Source organism: Pungitius pungitius, chromosome 1, assembly GCF_949316345.1.
Source record: "Pungitius pungitius chromosome 1, fPunPun2.1, whole genome shotgun sequence".
NCBI classification, from domain to species: Eukaryota; Metazoa; Chordata; class Actinopteri; order Perciformes; family Gasterosteidae; genus Pungitius; species Pungitius pungitius.
Window position 1 is genome coordinate 23,048,164 of NC_084900.1, and position 16,430 is coordinate 23,064,593.

Below are 16,430 nucleotides of genomic sequence, written 5' to 3' on the forward strand. Positions count from 1 at the left end.
TATCAGGACATCATAGGAAAAAAAACGGCATGCCGTCTGTGATGAAGCTGAAGCGTCATTGGACCTTCCAACAGGACAATGATCCCAAGGATACCTCAAAGTCCACCAAGGCTTGGATTAAGGAACATTTCTGTGATCATTTTCTGTGGAAAAACTTGTATTAGTTGGATTTAAGTACTTAAACAGTTCTTGTGTCATTTATTGCAAAGAGCTGATAGATTGTATATTTTGCCAATAAACGTATAATGGGGGTTGAATCATTTTGATGCAAATGTTAAATCCATAAACAGGGTGCCGTTGGATTCTTGTTTTTCGGACAGACTGATTATTAAAAAAAAATCTTATGCTAAAACCTTTAGTTAGGGATCTAATAATCAAAATAAAGCTTCCCTCATAATACATTTTTTTTTCTTTCTTTTAACCAAAAAGAAAAAGTTGTGTTTGCTTGTATATGACTTAACAGAGGTGTCACTGGAGAGTTTCAACTCACAGTGCATGCTGGGATTTCCCCAAATATCATGTTTCATCAACGAGTTTACAGATTAATTTAACTCACTAAAATTTTTAAATGAGATTTATTTCTGTTTCAGATATACAAGATGTCACAAGAATAATGAATGATTTAATATGGACAAAAGAAGACACATCACATGCTCATAGGAGCCAGTTAGGGACAAACAACCACTGAAACCAACACTGAAGTATACAAACAGAATAATTTAGGGGGTTTCAACAGTTTGATAGAATTTTTAAATTGAAACGCCAATGCTGCCACCTAGTGGTACAAATGCATCACTGAAAAGGGAAAAACCCACATTTAGCAATTTCATTTCATGATACAGTGCAACATTATAATCAAAACGAGGCCCCTACAATGTATTCAGAAAACAAATACTGAAGACACTGTGTGCATAGTGAATAAAATCAAAACATACAACTTAAAATAATCAAATTAATCCAACTTTATCTCATACTTAGAGGAGACAAGGCAATATATCTGGTTCCAGAGAGTAAAACAAGCGTACTCTGTGCTTTTTTGTGAGGACGGACTCATGCAGCAGTGACGGAGACTTTGTGGAAGCTCCTGGAAACGACTCTGGAGCTGCTGCTCTGTGAGAATGTGGCCATGAGCAGTTTAGTGCCGGCCAGTGAGGCCACGATGGTCACCGCCTTCTCTATCTTCTCCTCTGGCTGCATGAGAAGCAGTCTGTGAGGAAGAGAGAAAAAAAACAAGGAAATTACGAAAGAGGGGAGCCAGTCTGCAGATACTGTTGTTTTATTTGAGTTGATAATAAGTCTGCATCTGCCAAGATGCTTGTTCCTCCCTCACTGAGAGCAAAACACTCGGCTAGATCACGACTCTTTGCTGTTGTGGCTCCCAGATGGTGGAACAAGCTCTCTGATGCCATCAGGACCACAGAGAGCCTTTACATCTTCAAACTAAAGACTCACCTCGACTAAAAACACTGAAAAATTGTATCACTTAAATTGTACTTATAATGGTTCTTATCTATAACAAGTTGTAAAACGGCTTATTTGATGAAATTGCACTTTCCTGGTTCTTGTTCTTTGAGTTGGTATCCTTATGGTTATGGAAATGCACTTATTGTAAGTCCCTTTGGATCAAAGCTAAATGACATAATATTGGGTCAACAATTAAAAGGGGCAATTGGCGATATATCTGATGCTCCACAGCATAAACGGTCATACAGTAAGGGTGTGTGTGTGTGTGTGGGTCTGTGCATGTGGCCAACGTTTGTTTATATATGCTATCAATTATTAAATAATCCATTGCCGGGTTTCCCCAGCCCTCCAAAAAGCTAATGCCAAAGCAACGTTATTGTTGCAGTTTTTAGCACAGTGATGGGTTACCTCTCACAGAAGGGAGATGTTTTCCCTGAATCTTTTCTCTAATTAGCGACCTTATACCTCTCTGGGGTAAATCGTTTGCTTCATTGTGCCCATTAATGCCCCTATGACTCCAGGGAACTAGGGGTAAACTTTTAAAACTCTCATTGCTACAAAGTTTGTCCAGTTAAAGCCATTAAAGAGGCAAAAAGGAAGGAAATGGGAGATTAAGTATCAACACTACAAAAGGAAAGAAAGTTACATAAATTGAAAAATGTATTGAGGCTAGATGGCAAAACACGTATATGAGGTGATTCCTGGGTGATAGAGCCGTTTTAACATTGGAATGAGTGTCAATGCCATTTGGAGGTAAACACATAAATTACCGAGTCTGACAGTCTCGACAAACTTGACAACCCAGAGAAAACACAAGGTCTGAGCTCGTAGCATGTAGCATAGTTAGGTCTGAGGACATGTGTGAAGAGTGACTAAGATGTTGGAGCATCACAACAACAACAAAAAACATTTTGATTGGAGTCTTTTCTTTATATTTCTTGGTAATACGTTCAGGTACTACGCTGTTTTTATATATATATATATATATACACACACACACACACACTTTTTTAATTGTTTGTAGCAGTTTTCTCTTTTTCCATTATAAAAGAGTGAGCTGTTGCCAATAAAGATAGTGTAACTCTGAATTGATATGCATACAGAATCGATGAGGCGATCAGTGCACGATGCATTTGTGTGCAACAAGGTTAACTTCCTGCGGACACATACCTGACAGCATTCCCACACAGCATTCCACACCCTGTCAATAGTATCACTTGTAGTGTTTTTCCTTAAACAGACCAACCTTTCTTGGCATTTGCCTTGTAACAAGCCGGATCCCTCCACAGTGAGCACAGCTCCACTCAGGACTTTGGTAAAAGGGTTGACGAAGGACACCCGGGCCGTGTACTTCTTATTCACCTGGATGCTGTCCCCTCCTTCAATCTGTGTGGAAGCCACAGACACACACAATGAACTCATGGTTACTTGGAGAAGAGCTCAACACCAACGCCTTGTGATAAGTGGAGGTCATTAGATTAAAGATAGAAAAGGTATGGAATGTATAACAGATTGTCTTAGATCAGCACAGACTACATTTCATTTTTTCTCTTCTGAAGTTCTTGTTTATTTTTGGAGAAAGCATTTATGCTGGTGAGCACATGGCCCAAGCAGAACGGCGTGGATATACAGTATATATATACACACATAATATTCAAAAAATTAAAAGATCTTCTGGCAGTGCTTTTAACCCAGCAAGAAAATGGATTTGTTTAAATTAAATGATGACCACAAAGACACACACAACCACATTTGCTCATCATTCATCTAAAGTAGAATTTAAATATTGTGCTCAAAAGGGGAAGCTTTTAGGGCTATTTTAGGTCAGAAATATATTTTTTAAACTGTAGGGACAGGGAAGGGAGAACATATTAAAAGAAAGAAATTATATATTATCATTTTATTATGATATTCTATATTCAATTTTGCATGAAAGAATAAAGCTTTAAGTTTTATTCTGCTAATAATCTATTTTGTATAGATTCTTTATTTGAATATGAATGTAGTCACTAACTGATTAGAGACATATTGTGCATGTTTTGTGAATTCTGTGTGATAATACATAAACTGATACGATTCAGTGAGGGAGAACAGCAGACCAAAAAGCAATTGATGCAGAATACTTATCTGACAGGAAGTTGTTGATACAACTTCATCTCATCGAGCACAACTGAGAGGAGATACGACGGAGGAAGGTAGCTGCCGTACCTCTACGCTGATCTGTGGTGAGCTGATGTTGAACTCCTGGAAAGCCAGGACTCTCTCTTCCGTCCTCTTGTCCTTGATCACCACCGCCACGTTCACAATGTCCTCGCCTGCCAGGAACGCCTCGTACTCGGCCGGAGGGATGATGTGGTGAAGCGTCAGAACTGCAGAGAACACGCAAGACAAAAAAAAAAAAGACATGAGAAGTTCTAAATAATCCGTCTTGTATGCGCATAATAAAGGAAGATATCCAATACGGCATCGGACAGTGGTGCTAAGGGATGTTCTCCTCACCTTCACCCGGCTGTACGCTCACTTCTTTGTGGGCTTTCCAGAAGCTCCTCTCCGGGTTGCTATTGAAGGCCTTCAGCTGAGCGTTGAGGTGCTCCATCAGAAGCCTCGGGCTGGCTGACCGGTTTGTGACAGTCACACGCATGGAGATGTTCTCACCCACTGACGGCACCCCATCTATGCTCAGGGACACCTCCAACGCGGGTGCCGTTTCCTGCGGAGATAACTGGCAGGATACTGCAGATAAGAAAAGCACAAACTGAACATTAAGTTACGACTTATCAGCGCTTTTAGTACTACAGAGCCACTAAATCCATCACTTCTCCATCGAGGCAAAACACCTTTTTCTGCACAATTGAGGAGGTTTTGCTAAATTTTTACATTTCCATACAACTCTTCTACTGTGATATATGTGAACGGCTTATGTTGCTGGCAAACTGCTGCAGTAAATGTGGCGTGTTGCATTTGTAGCAGTGTGAGTAGAGCGAATGCTTACGGCCCGTTGGCGGGGATCGGAGGGAACACCTTGCTGTAGGGGGGGAGGGAGATGGAATTAGTGAGGAACAAATCAACGGCATCAAAGCTTGTTGCATATTAGGGTGGAAACAAATGGCCTCCACAGGGTGGAGGGGGACACTTTATCACAACCACTGACCTGCGCTACTGTACAGCGTCATGGTGACTCTTTGTTGCATCGCTGAAAAAAGAAAGAAAATGTGGAGGAAAGCTGTGTCAAATATGTGGAGAACACAAACACACACAGACACACACAACTCAGATCTGCTCTTACTCTTCCTGCCCTTGTACGTCCCGGTCAGATTGTCCGGCGCGTCTGAATGGAGGCTCTTGGTGTAGATCAGCTGTCCCACTGACTCCGTGTCCACCTTCCTGCCCACCACCCTGCCCTCGCGCACGATCACCCGCACGACGTCTGCGTCGACGGAGGCGTAGACGAACGGCGTGTCGTAGCGCGCCTCGTAGCAGCGCTCCCGAACGGCGGCCACCGGGCAAGGGCCACAGCAGAAGACCCCTGCAGAGAGAGAGAGAGAGAGAGAGGGTCGCGTCGATAGTCGATAGTCAGTGGCCAATCGCAAAGGAATATGGGGACATTCAAAATGAAATGTTTCAATCCACTTGACAGCGTCGGCCCACCTGCACTCCTCTCCTGGGGGGTCGGGTCCACCACCTGCCAGCCGCCGAACTCCGCACCGAGGTCCCCTCTCGCCATCCAGCACTCCACCCACACGTGGAAGTTCCTGCGAGGAGCACACACACACACACACACACACACACAAATGGACATCATTTGATTTGCAAATACTAGTTGTTTCAAATGGAAATTAGTCGAATGCTCTTTCATGATTAACAAATAAAAGACCAATTGGTATGTTTGTGTTTGAGAGCAAGAGACACCCACCAAATGCTGTCCTTGGACAGGTTGAGCTTTTCCCCCGAGCTCGAGTAAAATTCTTCAATTGTCAGGTTGGCGTCGCCGTCGTGGGCTGCGTTGAACACTGTGACCACCCGGGAGGGAATCCCCAACACTCGCATCACTGGGAACAAGAACAAGTCAGTCAGTCTTTTACCATAGAATTGAGTGAAAATATATTTGTTCATTCAAACAAGGAAGGTTCATGAAAGAGTCACTGACAAAATCAGGCAAATATTACTCAACAAGCGGGAATTGAGTGGGACTAGATTAACATTAGTTGATGTGAATGAAATAGTCTCTTGGGTCCTTGGTAGATTCACCCATCGTGCCGAAATAAGTACACAACTTACATGTGTTTCCATCCCACCGCCTGCTTGCAGAGGGCATTATGGATGAGTGTGTTTACAGTGTCCTCTTTACATCAATTGGCTGACTCTGATTTGCCATTTTGTTGACGGCGGTAGCATCTTAGCAATGATTGATTTTTGAAACAGGTTTAAGCCGATCAATAACAGACCAATGCGAGAAACACTATAATCGCTTAAAACACGTTTAAATCCCCATCGGGGAAATTGTAAAAACCTCTCATAGCATTGTGACCCGACTCAACGTCGATGTGCTGAGTGAGCCCAACGTTGGCAGCTCACTTACCCTTAAATGTCCCCCGTGACTTTCCCTAATTATCCAAAGTACCTGTGCAGAGGACGGCTGCAAAGACCCAGCACTGGCCATAGCGCACAGGTTCGCAGTTGGATGAGACCCACTGGCGCAGGATGTCGGCGCTGCCGCTCCACTCCGTGGGATTGACCCCGTCTTTGTAGCCGCCCTGCCACTTCCCCTCCAAAACACCCAGGTCATCGTTGCTGTTCACCTTGGAGAGGGGAGGAGACGCAACACTGAGCTCTCCTCTCAACGTCTACCAGTCGTGGCGTTGATAATATTTGGCGCGAGAGGCAAAGCATGCCTGTGTGTGTGTTTTCGCGTATTTGTGGCACACACACAGCATGAATGTTGTCTCTCACCATGGCACATATCACTCTGCTGAGGTAGACGGGGTCCGTTCGGCGGATGAAGTCTTTGTCTTTGTCCTTAAAGTGCTGAGGGGTGACCTCCAGGAGCGTCAGACACGCCTCAAGTACCCCAGGCTCATACTGCACACATGGAAACAGAATCACATGTGACTTTACCTGCAAAACGACACTGCGGTTATAGGTATCGCACTCCAGGCGTTGCCTACCTGACCAAACGACCAGGGCCGCTGGGCAATGCTTCGAGGGGTGCCCATGTACAGCACCCCATAATCGCTCTTGACATACTCTTGTATTTGGACATCCATTGGCATGTAAACTGGATCATCTGAAAGGCAATAGCAGCGGTGGACATCACCTTCTTTAACAAGGCAACAGCAATAATGATACCAGTGGAGGAGTATTGATCAGACGGCAGCTCATTGTTTTTTTTCATGGATCCACCTTTCAGCCAAGGGTTGCAGAGCAGCACAAAATCGCCAACCGAGTAGCTCCTTCTAGTCTGTCGGGTCTCGAGGTGCAAGAGGAGGCGATGCAGAGCCACGGAGGACTGAACAGGGGAGCAGACGTGGACCTCGGCCGACTTCAGGTGCAAGCCGCCTGGGTAAACTTTGGCTGACCAGCTGTGGGGTTGGTACTCCTCCTTAGAGAACTGGACTGGGATCCTCTCTGACCGATTACCTGTGCGGGGACGACACAACACTCGGGTGTGATCATAACCAGTTTCACCGTGTTCGTTCCAAGGAAGATGGCTCTGATGATACACTTGAAATGACTCATAGCTTCGGGCAACCAGTGTTTTGAAAGAGACAAGAAAACCACTCCTATTGATCCTCTTCCTCCCGGCCGCTGGGAGATTGCTCGCATCGAGACCTTCGGCTACTTAGCGATGGTAACTCAAATTCCGTCAGCACCAACCCTGCAGGTCGGATGCAGGACCAGTTACACGCGGGAGACCAAATCGTGGTCGCCGGCCACGAGCCCGTTGAGTGCAAACATGTATATGAGGCAAGATTGTCACTGTCCAATGCGGCTGTAGCACCAACACCCCTCGAATTGGCTGCTTTTAGGGTTTTGCTTTAAAATGTGAACACAATGCTATCTTTGATACCTAGGCAAACCTCCAGGACCAGGTTCTCGCTGCGAGGATTCCACATCTGGCTGCGAAACAGCAGAGTGAGTTTGAAAGGTTTCCCTCGGCGCACCACCAGGTGCTTTTTGCTGAGGCCCTCTGTCTCATGGGAAATATGGTTCTCATGAGCCTCGAAGTTGACAAACTTCAGTTGGCAGTTGCTCTCAAAGCCTGGGAATAGAAGACATGACTCGTTACAAATAGCCAATTAATCTGAAGCGCAAAGTGACCCTCATTTCACTTTTAGGATGAATTAAACATTTTTTATAGCTTAGTTCTTCGGGAAGGGTTTTGGAGATGAAGTCATAAAAGTAGCCAGCAGTCATCTCTGATTCTTATTAGAAATCCCTTTGTTCTTTTACATTGTTGTTCACATGTTGGGAAACTACTCTGAACAGAGACACCTTTGTGAGACTGTCCTCACATTCCGCATTGCAGCCAAAAACGACTTGGACTGCACAGCCTGTCTTTCTACATCTAGTTGCACCTCAGTGACTAAAATATGCGTGATGTCAACTTGTTTTGACAAAGTAGTGAAAACAAACATACAGATTATTGTAGAATAGACTGTCAGAAAGATATAGGACTTCTATTGCAATAAAACGTGCATGTGATTGAGTTTTGCATAGTTAGGAATATAAAATGGTACTTTCATATATCTTAAGAAATGGCAGCAAAACAATCAAACAAAAATGTTAAGGGAAGTCCAAAGTGCTTTTTTCTTAAAGTAAGCATGCTTTGCAGAGTGAACTCACCCCAAGCGTCCGTAGTCTGTTGAATGCAATCCATGGTCTGACAGAGGAGTGGCCAGCCACTGAAGTTATGACAAGCAGGCTCCGCCTTTCCACTGACACACAATCCCGTCTTTTATGTGGCAATCCACAATTGTACGACGTATTTGGGCCGCACCGGATTCTGAGGAAAGAGCCCATTCACACCTTTCTCTATAAAAATGTGACGCAGTGGAGTGACATGTCACTCGCATTGGGTAGTTCTTAATTATGTTGAGAACTTCCCATATTATGAAAGTGAAAACCACACACACACACACAAATAAAATAACATATGGCATATTTCCTCAAGAAAAAATAGGTTTTAGTAATAAGACAGTAAAGAGTTATAAGACTAATCATAGGGATGAGGGGCAGCAAAGTGCTCAATGTGACTGACTTTAGTTAATCAAACTAATTTGAGCAGTTTGATGAAATTAACATTCCTACAGTAAGTCATGAGCGGTGGGTACGAATGATTCAATGGGATGCTGTGTTTCAGTTTTGTGCAATACAAGGACAAAATGGAACAAATCAAAATAGTTCATTATTTATTTTTTTCTCCAAAATATTGTTATACAAAAGGGCATATCGGGGGACAATTAAGTACAAATCTGTGCTTTTTTCACCCAATATGTAGTCATATAAAATCTTTTAAAAAATACCAAAACAAATAAACAAACAATTAAACCAAAATTTCTGATTTTAAAATTTCAGGAGGTTTCCCTTAAAAGCACTTGGAACAGAGACTGAAACAGGCATTCAAAGTGCAATCAACACAAATTGGTTGCACTTGAGGTGTGTCTGATGTGCATCCAGCAGTGACCCATAAAAAGTCACTTATGTTTGCATGTAACCCCTTCAATCAGCAGGAAGTCTACAAAGTGGACACTGCAGAGGGAAACGCCAGTTTGTGTCCCGAGTGAAACCAGAAGCCCACAGTGATTTATTTGTTACTTTTAGGTCATTTGTTGTCTAAACCTGACAAAAGACATTTCTCAAGTTTAGTTGGAAAAGACTGCATCTGAAACCAAAAGGGCCCATTGAAGGAGATGAGTGGCAAACACACACACACAGAGAAGAGAGAATGTGTAGAACGTGTAGCTCTGATCGTATATATTTCATGAGGAACTCTGCTCCCAGTTTTCTTTAGGTGTTTTTCTGTGATTTATTTCAACCCCTCCCTGCCCCACCAAAAAAACACATACACACAAAACACATTCTTTCCCTACTTCTGCACACATCTTGATTTGTTTTCATTAATAATTTAAGTTTGACGGCGATGCATAAGATCAGAACATGGATGGAAGTTAAACGCAGAGAGAGACCACGCGTACGTTACGACCCGAGGGTCACAAACAGACATTTGAGAGGCTCGTAGCACCTGCCGGGTGAACATTTCTTCAGTTGTTATGCACTGAATCTGACCAGCGAATGGAAAAGGAAGTAAAAGGTGATTGTAGCAACAAGTTGTTCCCACATTCACGCGACAGTTAGAGGCACAAAAAGGGTGACACGACAACACATGTACAACCTCAGGTCAGCAACATTGGGAGATATCCGTCATCTAAACCAGCGAGAGACAGTGTGAAATTATTATGTTCCACGTCGGTCGGTCCGGTCAAAACGATAAAGTGTATTCCTGATTATTTGTATGAATCATTGGGCAACGAAAAGGTTGCACATGCACAACAAGGTAAAAATATCTTCTCATTGCAAAACATTAAAAAAAGGTGCTACTGATATTTACAAAACAGGAGACTTATTTTTCGCCACTGAAGGACACATATGTCGATTCATGATTTGTTTGGATTCCCCAAATAAACGCATCGGTGTGAAGTCGCTTCCTGTCAGACAAATTAATGTAAAATTCTGTACAATTTCTTCTATGAACCACCAACCCTTTTAAAGAAAGATAAATAGGAAGTTCGACAAACAATTACACGCACTAGCACACATATCAAGCCCTGATGCTCCAAGAATAAAAACAAAAACAAATTTGAAATCTTAACTCACATAACTTAGAACACGCCGGAAGGTTAAAGAGGACAACGAGAAGGAACGTCACGCGCAGCGGCGCTTCATCTCTCCACATGATGACGAAACAGCTCGGCGTTTTGCTGCTAATCTCGACTGAGAAATCGATGCATGTGGAAGTGAAGATGCAGCCGGGCGTGGCTGCTGAGGACAAACAAGCAGGGATGGATCCTCTCGGGGGGCGAAGAGAATCCATCCCTGCCACAGGCCGTTGATTCATGAAAGTCGACTCTCTGAACCGATCTGAAGTGCAAATGCTGAACAAGAACAAGCATGTCGGAATGCTTCATCTTTTTAAAAACATGCGGTGCAGATTGTGGGAGGATCCCTTTGGATCGGGAGTCTGGGACCCGCTGGGAGCCACACGAGAGGGTGGGGGGGGGGGGGGGGGGGGGAGATTGGTCTACAGGCATCTGATTAACTTACATTACATGTTATTTAGCTGACGCTTTTATCCAAAGCCACTTACATTGCATTATAACCCATGCATTACATTTTGCCTGGGGAGCAATTAGGGGTTAGGTGTCTTGCTCAGGGACACTTCAACATGGCACATGGGGCAGCCAGGATTCGTACCACCAACCTTGCGGCCCCCAGCGCACTGCTCTACTCCGTGCGCCACCATCGCCCATTAGTAACCCAACTTCTCCTGCTTTGACCCCTAAAATTACAACAACAAAAACTTCTAAAAGCACGCTGAGTCTTCAACACATTAATCTAAACCTGCACAAAACCTACCATCAACCTACCAAACGCATCGAAAAGAGCTACACTCGGAATTAAGACTCGCCTCCTCTCTGAACACCTGAGCTAACTAATGAAGAACGGCACGTTCCGCATTAGCCGTTTAGTCACTCGCTAACTATCGCCACCTGCTCTCCTCCACACCAACAAAACCTCATCTGGACCCTTCAAGCCACATGACGGAGCGGCCTTTTGAAGAAAAGTGAATCACACACGTCGAAAAAGTCACAGTAGCCCTTTGGGTTACAACTTATTTGAAGAAAGATGAGGGTCAAGCTCCACCATCTCCCTTCATGCAATTCAGATATATATGTATATATATATACACATATATATCCCAGTAAATGCAGTTGTCGGTGAGTTTGAAAGGAAATTGTAGATGAACCTTAAACTGTTTCATCACTACTTTGTTAATTGGTTCCTGGAGACCAGTCCTTAGGACGGGGCGGGGAAACCAGTCCGTCTGTAACTATCGACGGAGAAACGTTTGTGCTCTCTAGGCGCCGCTCTGAAGCGTCCCGTCTGAAGACGCTCAGCAGCGGGATGCAACCTCTCCCCTTCGGACGACCGGACGTCGCATGTAAACTATTCTGTGTGAAGGAAACCAGCCCTATGAGTCCTGACTCAAACCACTGCACAATCCACCTGGATAAAACATACAAACAAATGATCATAATAGCATTCACATAAATAATTTAAATAGCACTACTGAAGCTTTGTCTAAAGTCAAATGGCCAAAGATAAGTTAGAATATAGAGATTTTGGAATCAGGCAGTATTCGGGGGAAAACGGGAACTAACCCACAAATCATTTTTACCCACACCGCACAATTAAAACATCAGGTTTGGAGTTTTGACAGATATTTTGCCAAAGAAATGTGGATGTCGAGCCCTCTTCTGGAAGACTCAGGTACCTGAGGACGGGTTGGAGAGGCCTTCCAACTAAACGTCGCCCAGTACTTGCGACAGGTCGTCAAAGTCACAGTTGAACAGTTCACTTATGCCTTCGTGGTCCTGCAGTCCAAAGTGGTAGTCGTGACTGTGGGGGGGGGACAGGTTGATGAAACCGTCCAGTGGGAGAGGAATTCCGTCTGCGTTCATGAAGTCCGAGGAGGAGAGAGGCGAGAGGTTGAAATCGGGCATTTCTCCAAGGCCGGAGAAGGGGTCGCCTCCCAGCAGCGACTCTGTGGCGGAAAATAAAAAATAAAAACACTAGAAGTAGTAACATTCGTTTGATCAAGACGGTAGGAGTCGGGGATGGAACCGCTGACCTCGCCCCGCTCTCGAGTGTCCTCGTTGGACACAGGCCGGCGGCGCTCTAATTTTCATGTCATATTTCTTGTTCTCAGAGGGGTGTCTATTGATACTTTTCCCCCATCGTGAGGAATCTTTTGTGCCGTAGATGACCTCCATGAAAATGTTAAACTTCTGTACAGTGGGAAACGCTCACCTGCGTCGCCGCCTAGCACCAGTGACGAGGGGTCGTGCTGCGAGGCTGCCGTCGCCGTGGACGACGTGGACGCCGCCGGTGACGCCGCCGGTGACGACGAAGTCGCGTCCAGCGCTGCTGTAGAGTTTCTGGCTTGCGATTGGTCTGTGGGTTGTGTTGGAGGCGGTACCAGCAACGGGTCGGGTTTGGAGGGACTACCTCCCGTCACGGGGCTGCAGACGCCGGAGCTTTCCTCCGGACAGAGGAAGACGTCGATAGGACCCCGAGTGCTCTTCAGCGACACCTGGTAACCCTGGGAGACGGAGGCGAACGAGCACCGTGAGCTGAAAACCGCAGTGCTCGAACATTTGTTTTGCTAGACTTTGAAACATTTGCTGAATTTAAGTGCAGCAGTTGTACTATTTTGTACTAAAAAGTGACTAAAAGGCGAAACAGGGGCCATTACCTTGCTGGGTTCTGAAACCTGCATCTGGGTCTCTGGTGGCGCCCTGATCACCATGACCAGCTGGTCCGGGGAATCAAAGGACTTCTTTAAGTCCTGGCAGCGCACGTATCCCAATGTGATGAACGCACCGGTGAAGGAACCCAACGCAGCAGCATGGGGGGTTATTCCAAGACTGCAACACGGTCTAAAAATAAATTGAAATAACCAATAACTTGAAATAAGTGTGTGAAAAGGATATTTCTTGTTCTGCGTGTCCTCGGTGAGCAGTCGGAGCTGCAGGTTGCATTTGGAAATGAGCTCGTCCAGCTGATCTTCGGCGTCCGTGAGGTCGCACACCTCTCCGTGCAAGTCCTTTTGGCGGGAAACCAACGCCGCATCAACTCGATTCCCCCTGCAGGGGAAGACAGCGTGTAAAAATGAAGACGTGCATATCCTCCAAACACAACGTACCAGCCATGTCGTTACACTCAAAGTGATTCTTTGCTAATGTTTCATGGAGCAAACTGAAGAAGCACACTCACAGCCACTGGATGTTGTTCTTGGACTTCTTGGAGATGAGCTGAATTCCCTCCAGGACGTTGGTTATGTCGTAGATGCGTCTCTTCTGGACATCCAGGACCTGTGAGGCCCAGTTGAGATCCACCACGCCGTCGGCTGACTGGGAAAGCAGGTTGAGAAAGCGCTTGGTGGTCAGGTTTAAGGAGGTGTCGTAGCGGGACTTCTCCGTCGTGGTTCGGGGAACTGGAAAGAAAAATAAATATCATCATTTACTTCTCATTTTTATCTAGATAAAGAATCCACTTTTTACAAATCTTGCAATTACCCTTTTGAAGAAAAAAAAACACGCTAAAGACATGAATTTATAGATTCTAGTGAAAGTACAATGGTAAATGGACTGTACATCCTTCACCCATTCACATCCATTCATAAACTGATGATAGGACCTACCATACACAGTGGCACCTGCCCATCAGTAACTTACATTCATACACTGTAGTCGCAGCTACAGGAGCAATGCTGGGGTTAAGTGTCTTTACCAAGGACACATCAACATGTAGGTTAGCCGGGCCTGGGATCAGACCGCCAGCCCTCTGATTGGAGGACGACTGTGCTCCCCACTCACCCACAGTCGCCACAATGACTGCAACAACAGTGCTTAGTCAATTAAGCACTGAAAACACACAACCCTGTCCACCTTTTAATACTGCACGTAGATGGTAGGGCATGTAGTGAAGCTATGAATCTGGACTGGACAAACAGCTTTGATAGTGTGTGTGTGTGTGTGTGTGTGTACCTCTGGGAGGAGCGGGTGTGGAGGGTGGTGCTTGGCCTATGGATGGTCGAGTTGTGCTGACGTACTGATGGTCGCTGTCCAGGTCCAACTTCCTCTTTACCTGTAGAGTTACAAAAGGGTTGTAATGATGTACGTATTGAGCACTAAGAGGAGGGAGGTGAAAACAGCTGAAAAAGAAAAGCCCGCTGAAGGCGAAGCAGAACGTCTCGGAGCAACAGGTGGACACGCTTGCAAAGCTGTGTCCCGTGGATATTAGTGCACTCGTGGAAACAATTCAACGTAATATATCCAAGCACAGCGCCACGCCTATCTCACCCAGCTTCCCCTAACCCCCTCGCCTCCACTCTCTTCTCACCGGAGGTCTCCCCAGAGCTGGCCGTCTCTTGTCCTGGACCCCCACGTCGACGGTGCCCTGCGGCGTGGCGAACAGCAGGATCTCCCCCGTGCTGGTGGGGGCAGAGACCGGGTGGAGTCCCTCATTGCTGGGGCTGGTGATGATCACTATCTGGTGGTTGTCGCTCAGGTCGATGCTCCCGGAGTTCAGCAAAGTCTCAAAGTCGACCAACAGATCCTCCGATGTGTGGCCCGTGATCAGAGTCTCTGACATGGTGGAGGGTCACCAGGGTCACCGCTCCACTGGACTTCAGGGGCGAGCGAAGAGGCTGCAGTTTGACTTTCAGCAACCACTTGGATTGGCTGTGATCCGAGGATTTAACCAGCAGCGATGAAACCTTTTCAAAGTTTGTTTCAAGGCGATTACAGGCAGCTCCAGCATTTCTTTTTTTTTTTTTTTTTTTTTTTAAGTTCTCCTTTTCTTATTTTGCGTCATATTCCTTTTTGTTCAAGCTACTTATTACTAGTATTATTTAAACATGAATGATAACCTAGAGTAAGCTAACTGGTGAAAAACACTATCAGGTTTGTGGTGAAACGGCCACACAGGAGGTTCTGCCAGACACGAAATTTGGCAAATAAACGATTATTGTTTCCAGCTACGACCTCCGGGGCTCGGCCGCTGACATGTTACCAGAGTAAGAGCCGTGAAGTGGGCCGTGGCTGCGATAGACGCCCCGTGGGAGGGGGGGTTAGCGAGCTAGCAGGCTAATCTTTTGTTTTCATCTCTCCTGTCAGTGACGATACAGTAGAGCCGCGAGGCCTGGCCGCACTGCCCTCAACACAACCACCACCGAGCCTGCTAACACGGCTAGCTAGTGTCCCGACAACAAAGACCGACACAAGTTAACTAACAAACAAGTGCGGCCGCCGACTAGCTGTTCATTCAAACTAAGGCATTCAAACGGTAGTATTTATCGCCACACGTCAGACGGGGGTCTGTTAAATGGCTATTACAACTTTATAGCAGCATTCCAGGAGTGAGCTATCAGAATCAAATATCTACGATGCAAAATACGTCACCAATAAGTCCAAACGCATTTTTGAAAGTCAATGTAATGATGCAACAGTGAGCTCGGCGGAATATTACCCGATATCAAATATACGGATATATAAGGCGGATTAGCATGCTAGCTAAATTATTAGCTGCAGTTCTTCAGCCCCCTTGTTTAGTTGGGGCACGCAGGAAGCAGTCTGACAAAACTGGAAATGTAACAAATAAACCGGCAAAATATAAACTCATCCTCTAAACAAGCAGCCGCTGGTCCGTCGGTTCCTCGCAACGGGCGCGGTTCATGTATAAAAGCGCAGTTGCGACCCCGTTGACGGCTGTTATTGTTGTTATTGTCCCAGCTGATCCACATCTAAACAAGACTGGGACAGTTTTCGCGCGAAATCTTTTTTGCCGCGAAACCGGCACGTGCTTCAATGCGAAGAGCTCCATTGGTCAAAAAACACCACTTTCCGTTGGGCAGGAGAGACGGTCTCTGATTGGTGTAAACATCTGTCTGTCGTTCTATCGAGGGCACAGTCATCGATACGAAGGTGCATTCACGTCCAACAAATAAAAAACATAGTACCAGACATTAGTATTTTTTTCCTCATTTTTACGTACCACCTCTCACTCCATATCGCGCACAATGTTACCCTTTAAAGATGATATGCTTGACGTAACTCAAAACTTAAATGTGTCATGCCCTTTTTTTGATTTAGCGAAACATGACCAGATGCTTTTGTAGTGAAAAA

General features: G+C 45.3%; 2 protein-coding genes across 3 annotated transcripts; both read right to left on the minus strand.

Annotated features, from left to right (window-relative positions):
• Nucleotides 1-480: 480 nt before the first annotated feature.
• LOC119222673 (protein-glutamine gamma-glutamyltransferase 5-like) lies at nucleotides 481-8,376 on the minus strand. Its single transcript, XM_062563245.1, has 15 exons — nucleotides 8,308-8,376; nucleotides 7,532-7,723; nucleotides 6,865-7,101; nucleotides 6,630-6,748; nucleotides 6,415-6,543; nucleotides 6,086-6,263; nucleotides 5,378-5,513; nucleotides 5,113-5,216; nucleotides 4,751-4,990; nucleotides 4,616-4,657; nucleotides 4,457-4,489; nucleotides 3,964-4,197; nucleotides 3,673-3,833; nucleotides 2,711-2,850; nucleotides 481-1,207 (listed from the first exon to the last, which is right to left on the minus strand). Exons 1-15 carry the CDS (start codon nucleotides 8,339-8,341, stop codon nucleotides 1,051-1,053), a joined length of 2,136 nt encoding a protein of 711 aa, XP_062419229.1. The 5' UTR covers nucleotides 8,342-8,376; the 3' UTR covers nucleotides 481-1,050.
• Nucleotides 8,377-8,889: 513 nt separating this feature from the next.
• Nucleotides 8,890-16,098, minus strand: e2f1 (E2F transcription factor 1). 2 transcript variants are annotated; one of them, XM_062563249.1, is made up of 7 exons: nucleotides 14,647-16,098; nucleotides 14,292-14,391; nucleotides 13,519-13,738; nucleotides 13,234-13,388; nucleotides 12,998-13,110; nucleotides 12,553-12,844; nucleotides 8,890-12,286 (listed from the first exon to the last, which is right to left on the minus strand). In XM_062563249.1, the coding sequence occupies exons 1-7, from the start codon at nucleotides 14,896-14,898 to the stop codon at nucleotides 12,045-12,047; spliced, it is 1,374 nt and encodes a 457-aa protein (XP_062419233.1). In that variant the 5' UTR covers nucleotides 14,899-16,098; the 3' UTR covers nucleotides 8,890-12,044. The 2 variants fall into 2 exon arrangements, with proteins under 2 accessions (XP_062419233.1, XP_062419231.1); XM_062563247.1 differs by having other exon boundaries at nucleotides 12,998-13,388.
• Between the last annotated feature and the right edge of the window lie 332 nt (nucleotides 16,099-16,430).

Bases quoted from the DNA above. Each gene is read 5' to 3' on its own strand.
- LOC119222673 (XM_062563245.1), bottom strand. From the start codon at position 8,341: ATGGATTGCATTCAACAGACTACGGACGCTTGGG. The intron at 6,544-6,629 runs GTAGGCAACGCC...CCATGTGTGCAG, and splicing joins GGCCCTGGTCGTTTGGTCAG to TATGAGCCTGGGGTACTTGA. The intron at 4,198-4,456 runs GTAAGCATTCGC...TCTTATCTGCAG, and splicing joins CCGATCCCCGCCAACGGGCC to TATCCTGCCAGTTATCTCCG.
- e2f1 (XM_062563247.1), bottom strand. From the start codon at position 14,898: ATGTCAGAGACTCTGATCACGGGCCACACATCGGAGGATCTGTTGGTC. The intron at 13,739-14,291 runs GTACACACACAC...TTTTCTTTCCAG, and splicing joins CACACCCGCTCCTCCCAGAG to TTCCCCGAACCACGACGGAG. The intron at 12,287-12,552 runs GTGAGCGTTTCC...TTTCCGCCACAG, and splicing joins GGTGCTAGGCGGCGACGCAG to AGTCGCTGCTGGGAGGCGAC.